The sequence below is a fragment of the Strix uralensis genome, chromosome 32 (genome assembly GCF_047716275.1).
Source record: "Strix uralensis isolate ZFMK-TIS-50842 chromosome 32, bStrUra1, whole genome shotgun sequence".
Classification (NCBI taxonomy): Eukaryota; Metazoa; Chordata; class Aves; order Strigiformes; family Strigidae; genus Strix; species Strix uralensis.
Window position 1 is genome coordinate 1,905,593 of NC_134003.1, and position 6,753 is coordinate 1,912,345.

Consider the following 6,753-nt stretch of genomic DNA (forward strand, 5'->3'; position numbering starts at 1 on the left):
ATTTATGTTAACTTCCACATGCATAAATATGTTGCATTGCTTGACGATATTTGTTCTCAAGGAAGAGTTCTGCAAAAGATAAAGCTTTACAAAATTCAGCTGTGGGGGCAGAAGAAGTATCGTACAATAATTCTCCCTTTCCTATTGCAGCATTCATTTCTCCAGATGTCCCTGCAGTGTCTGGTACAGATGTGTTATAGACCAATGGTAGCCAGTTGGAGAAGTGTCAAAAGTATATAAAGTTTCAATAATTTCTTCACTTGCAGTCAGTTTTTCTGTCACTTTGCAGCAGTCTTTGGATTGCACAATGAAGTTGAGCTGCTTCTATAGGGGGGGCCTTACAGGATAGATAATAAAGGGGTTAAATACATAAGCAATCCTAGACACAGAGATTAGTACTCAGGATTTTGCTCTCCTAGCACTTCAACTACTGAGACATGTAAATCAACTCTAAATTAGGATTGTCTTTGTGAAGATCCCCTGGGAACAGAAACTTGTTTGACTTGGTCATAGGTTCCTGAGAACTTCAAAGTTTATCAGAAGTTATTATTAAAGTGCTAGGCATGCAAAGTATCATATTATGTACAAATTTAAAATACATGACCCATATTTGAATTCCCATATCTCTTCTGCAATAATATATTATTAAGATTTAGGAGTGTGGGTCAGTCATTGGGTTCTAAAATTTGTGTCATTGTTCCTGGCTGCAGGAATTACAGCTATTTTATTTTTAATTAAAAAATAGCTCAAGGTTTGGTTTAAGCCATCTTATATTTCAATGAGATTCTCAAATAAATTTCCCTTGCTTTTTTTAACTTCACCAACCCTGTCCATTCCTCAGTACTTCTCCATATTCTAAGGGATTAACAGGCTTTTTCAAAAATAATTTCCTCTATAGAAGCTGGTGTCTAGCAACTATTTGATGAATTAATTTGCATAACAGTATCCATAGATTATTGTAATCATTTTTTTTATTATTATTCTTCCTTCATCCAAGCTCTGTTTGGTAAACACAAAATAATTTTTAAAAAAATCACACTATGAGTTTTTAAAAAAAAGGATCTAGCAACATTTTCAGAGATATCTATAGCCTTCCTTGAAAATAGTTGCAATAATTATTGTTCTAACTTCAGCCACTTTATTGTATAGTCATAACAACTTAATTGCCTGATCTTCTAGATGAATGAGTGAATCAGAAGTTCACAGCTTTTTTTTTTTTATTTATTTGTATAATCAAGGACAGACCTATATATTCAGATTATAATTAAAACTTCTTGCATAAGGAGAGAACACCCTTCTGAGACACCTGTAAGTGACTAAACATCTGAAAAAATATTCTTAATAAAAGTGGAACTGGAAGCTTACTCACAGTAATCCCCATATAATGGCTCCAGACATAAAAGTGACCCCAAAGTCTGTGCATGGAAAAACAGACACACAGAAAATGGAAGCTTCCATGGCAAGAAGAGTGCCATCTGCAATAGACTTTGAATTGTAATTAATCAACTTATTATAAAGAAATAGATGCCTCAGAGGCTTTGAGCAGTTGAACAAATCTGTAAAAGATCTTACAACTCAGAGCCCTCCTGTACCACCCCCTTCTCTCACCACTCACAACAGTTCTGATAGATCTTGTTTTTATCTCAGCCCTCATTCTTAGCTAATTATATTAACACAGATGCTTACTGACAGCATTAGCAACAGCCTGTGTATCCTACACAGCCATCTGAAGTTCACACACTAATCTAGAGCACCTGTTTCCAGGCCACTAAGAGTGAACTCTGCTAATACCCTCATGGTATTAGCAGCTTCTGGCTTATTGCTTAGAACAGAAGATGTATTTGTAGCTTAAGGTTGTTTAGTTCAGTCAAACTGGATGCCTCTGAATGGCATTCTGTTCCTGTTGCAACCCACTACTGATTATTTGCTGTAATTTATTGTTTGGCCCAGGAAGCTGCCTGTTGGTGTTAGGCAGAGCTTGTGACTTGAACTTCACAACTTCAGCTTCTGCTGCTCAAATAGTTTCCCTGAAGGCAAAGGTGTTCAAATATAGGTAGATATGTAGTTCTCAAAATTCACACCTTAACATAGCTGTTTTCATTGCTAATGTTATTCAAATACTGTTATGAAGAACTTTAAAATGATAAAAGTTTGAGGTTTGGTTTTGCATCTTAAGCTTAAACAATTTATGTTACAATTTCCCTTTTTGTTAAAAAATAAATGTAGCTAACTACTGCATACAGATCTGTGGAGTATTTCTGCAAAGAGCCAGGTGTAGTGTGGTCATTCTGCTGGAATTCAATGGGGAACAGTAGAAGGAAAAAAACAACAAAAACTAATATATGCTGGAGGGAAGAAATTGTTTACTCACCAGTAACATCTGCAAAACACCACACCCAAAATGGGTGGGCTTTAGTTATTTTTCAGATGTGTTTGAATATTTATTCAAATGCAGATTTTAATTATATTTCAAATTGCAAGAGTGCAATTAGTATTTCTCTGCCCATGGCCCTATTGTGTCAGATCCACCTTCCTTGCAGAACAGTGTCTTGGTGTCACCCAGACTGATGAAGGTGTGCTTGTAATCCATCACCTCAGAGCAATGCATTGCCTATAATCGTTGGTATAAACCCTTTTCACAAGGCAATTTTTCTTTCTGACAGGGGTTACATGAGATATCACTCACCTGCATTTTGATGCATTTACATGCCAGGTCCCTGATTTATATTTACTTCGATTAGTCATTGAGGAAGGAAAAGATTACAGCCTACACGTTTGGAGCTGGAGACCCAGGACTGACACACATTCATTTAAAGCCTTTCCATCCCAGGTAAGCAGAGAAGGGTTTTCATACTCAGAATAAACTTTGAAATTACACAGTTTCACATGGGGTGAAAATTCAGCGTGTCATTTAACTCCACAAATGCCTGCAACCAGTGAGTGTACACAAGTACCTCTGTCAAACCCAACTAGTTCAGCACGAGCCCACGAAGATGCACACAGAGGCACCAGGAGCTCTTACAACATGAGTTACAAATCTACATTTGAGTAGCCCTAGGTTGGCATTAATTACAAAAAATATTCAATATCATTTTGAGGGGGAGCAGCTCTCCTCTTAGAGCATTCACCTCAAACCACTTTGCTCAGGCCACAGCCATCAAAAATGCTTTCTGATGAGCAAGAGGAATTCGGTAATACGCAGTTTAAGTGCATGGTCTTCCCACGGTGATGAAAGAGTTGGGGAAGGGAATGTAGCAAATCTATAGTACTTGTAGACAAAGTGTCTACTCTGTATAGTACCTGTTTTGCTACAGTGTATCAAATTTATCTCACACAGGCCTCTACTTTGTTACAAAGTATATACCTTGTATATACAATGTTCCCAAAGCTTCCTGGCTGTAAAAAGTTTTCTTGGTGTAGAGGTCACCAGCCAAATCCTTATTTCTAGTCAACATGAAAAAGTAGCTTTCGATTCGTAAAACAGAGGAACAGTAAGAAATGTTACAAAAAATGAGAAGCTAAAAGATTTTCAAACAAGCATGAGGAGACTTGGATTGTGATGCAGCATAACTTTAATGAGAGCAAAAAGTAGAATAAAAAAGTACAAAGTATATATCTAGGATTCAGTAAGACAAAAGCTAATATGTCTTTTCATCCTGGGTTTCTTTTCTCAGTGCTGCTGTGAACCGAGACAATAAAGCCCCATCTACAGCAACAGAAAAAAATATGTTTCATCAGAAGTACGAAGTATTCAAAGAATAAGACAAGCAAAGGTCTGATTTTAGGAGATGCCAAGCTCCCACAGCTCCATTAATTTCAGGTGGAGTTGTGGGTCTCCAACATCACTTCTGAAAACCATGGCCATGAGCTCAGTCCTGCATCGGGTCGTGCTTCAGCATTCCTGGTCATTTCTTCCTGCTTGTTCCTCACGCTTTAGCACGGCTCACTAAAGCCACTGCGGTAGGTGTTGTAGCGACGGTAGGGCCGGCTGTACCCACTGCCCAGGCCAAAGCTCCCAAATCCTGAGGAGTTGCCAGAGGAAATGGGCACTCCCTCGGAGCTCAGGGTGCTGCCCACGGCTGCAGAGGTGGAGGATCCCACAGCAGTGTTCTGGGGGAAGGAGCTGAGGATGGGTCCAGGCAGGGTCACCACCACGGGAGGGGGCTGGATCACGTACGTCGATTCCTGGCACTGCCTGACACAGGGCTCGTTGCAGCTGTTGGCAAGTGGGGTTGGGGCACAGGGGGTGGGAGGACACAGGTCGTAGGAAGACATGTCTGTAGGACAGAGGGAAGTCTGAAATACAGGGAAGAAATATAAAAGTTGTTTTAAGTTCATAAAAGTCAGGTAAGAGAAGAACATATGTGAAAATGCCTGGAGAAGATAGTCAGAGAGGTATTCGCTATTAGATCAGAATCCACAGTAGTCAGTCTGAAAATAGCATAGAGGCTTCTCTTAGTTTTATAAGGCTGCTGGAGGATGTCTCTGCTCTGTGGCTGGCCTCTGAACTGTGGTGCCAGTCATGGTAACATTTGCCCTAACCCTTACCAGCAAAGGCATTTCCCATCCTTTGGTAGCTTCCCTTTTCACTGTCTCTCTGGAGAAGGTGCAATTGTGACTGTACCAGCTGATGGAGAACAGCTGGAGCTCTCATCATGCGTGGCAAGTGGCTCTGAGCTGAACATTGATGCAGAACTGGGTTTAGTGCCTTAGTGCTAGAACTTAGCCACTAATAGCCCAGCCAGCAGCGTTTGTAGAACTACAGAAAAGTGTTTGAGAAGCATCCTTTGCTCCCAAATGTTGTATGAGCAGAACAGGCAAAATTGGAGTGTAAAGAGGGATTCTTTTCCACATCAGAGGTTTCTGCCTTGATTTGAATTAAATGTATTTGAGTCTGCTGGGATCCCTGCTGTCTATGGAAAACAGGACTTGGGGATAGGTCCTGGAGCTCAGCAAATTTTTTTTTTTTTTTTTTGGTAGTCCCAGTTTCTTAAGATGAGACTTAAGAAGACCTGGTATTTCTAACCAGGTTCATTGACTAGCTACACCCTTAGCATTGGTCTCTAAAAAGGAGCATGCAGCTGCTTGTTTTGAGAGACAATATTGCCAGTATCCTCTAAGTCCTGTCTCATTACACCCTGCTTCATAAGTAAATAAAGCCTTTCTTTTTGATAGAAGCAAGCTTTTCTAATTTTCCTTCCCAAAAGGAAAAAAGCTAGCAATATTTATAAAGAACTAAAAATAACCAAAAAAAAAAAAAAAAAAAAAGCAATCATCAAAGTAACATTTTAGCATTTAAAAAGACACTGGGTAGATTCAGACTTACCTGTTCACCTGGGCGAATAAGGCAAGAGAAGTGGATGGAAGAGTCTTGTCTTGTATAGGCTTTTATACCATGTTCCAGACTGCCTGCAGACCAGAGACATATATTATGCATGAAATTATTTAATGATCAGTACTTTTGCATGCAAAATCCACCAAACTGATCAAACATTTTTTTTTTTCCTTTCAAAATCTCTTTTATTATTGCTCTATTTTTTCCCCTCCTCTTATTACATTCACATTCCAGTACAGACAAAGCTTTCATCTTCACCAATGTTCACCCACTTAATTGCTTGGAAGACTGTGGTGACTCGTTTGAATTACAGCAGTAATTATGTTGCCTCCTAAGGCCAATGTACATTTTGTTTCATTTTAGTCATCAAAACACTGCTTAAGGGGATTGTATGTGATGCATAGTCCTTATTCAAGACTTCACTCCTTTAGGTGAAACATCATTTAGCTCTGAGGTGGGGGTCTGGTCTCAATTCACAAGCATTTCCATTTCAAGGACTCAGCTTTACCACAAGACAAGATGTATAATAGGTATTCCCAAATTTTGCACTTCTGCACTGTTTCAGCCCCACACAAACATACAGCTGAGAAGAGCACCGAATTTCCATGAGTATTGGAAAGGTTAAAGAAAATTAAGACTGGTGAGAACTGCTGACCAGAGACAATAAAACACATTCTAGACCTGCTTGGGCTAACCTGCAGTTTCCCAGTTTGTATGAATACAGCTAATAGATACACATGTATCTACCCAATCATAAATTTCAATTTCCATGCCAAAGTCAAGCAATCACACTTTTAATGAAAGAGTTTAATTACTTGATCTTGTTACTTCGTGACATTTATTAAATGCCTCTAGTTCTAGATATGATTTCCATGCAGTCTCTCATCTGAGGAATCACAATTATTCCTACTTGAAACTCCAGTGAGTCACCAGGATGTCCAGCAATTTTCACATCAAATTAAGTATGAATGTGTACGTTTGCAAGTATTAGTTCTCAGAGGCAGTGTTCTGCCTAAGCCAAACTACAGTGTCAGTAGAAGTTATACCCAGCAGTTCTCCATTACATTTCTCATTACATTATTTGTTTCACCTCTGGAGCCTGCAGTGGCCTGTCCTGGCTGTACTCCAACCTGCTGGAAATACTTGCATAAATGGAAAGTATGATAAAAGCAGAGATCAGGTCTCTCCTCTTAGCACCACCATCCCTCAGCAAGAGATATGAAGGATTAACTCTAAATGAAAAGTGCCTTTATACGTAGGTTGGTCTTGGTCTTCAAAAGAACAAAGGACTTCAAAGTTCAGAACAGCTTCTCGCTAATGGCTCAAATATGCAAAGTTTCATGCTACCTAATGTTCAAGGTACGTGACAAGATCTCAGCACTCACATCACCTGGCTAATAACCTAATTTCAAAGTGTG

The 6,753-nt window shown here is 39.3% G+C and overlaps 1 protein-coding gene across 1 annotated transcript; it reads right to left on the reverse strand.

The window, feature by feature from the left end:
* Positions 1-3,933: 3,933 nt before the first annotated feature.
* Positions 3,934-4,275, reverse strand: LOC141936331 (feather keratin 4-like). The gene has a single exon (XM_074853206.1). The coding sequence runs from the start codon at positions 4,273-4,275 to the stop codon at positions 3,934-3,936; it is 342 nt and encodes a 113-aa protein (XP_074709307.1).
* Between the last annotated feature and the right edge of the window lie 2,478 nt (positions 4,276-6,753).

Bases quoted from the DNA above. Each gene is read 5' to 3' on its own strand.
- LOC141936331 (XM_074853206.1), bottom strand. From the start codon at position 4,275: ATGTCTTCCTACGACCTGTGTCCTCCCACCCCCTGTGCCCCAACCCCA.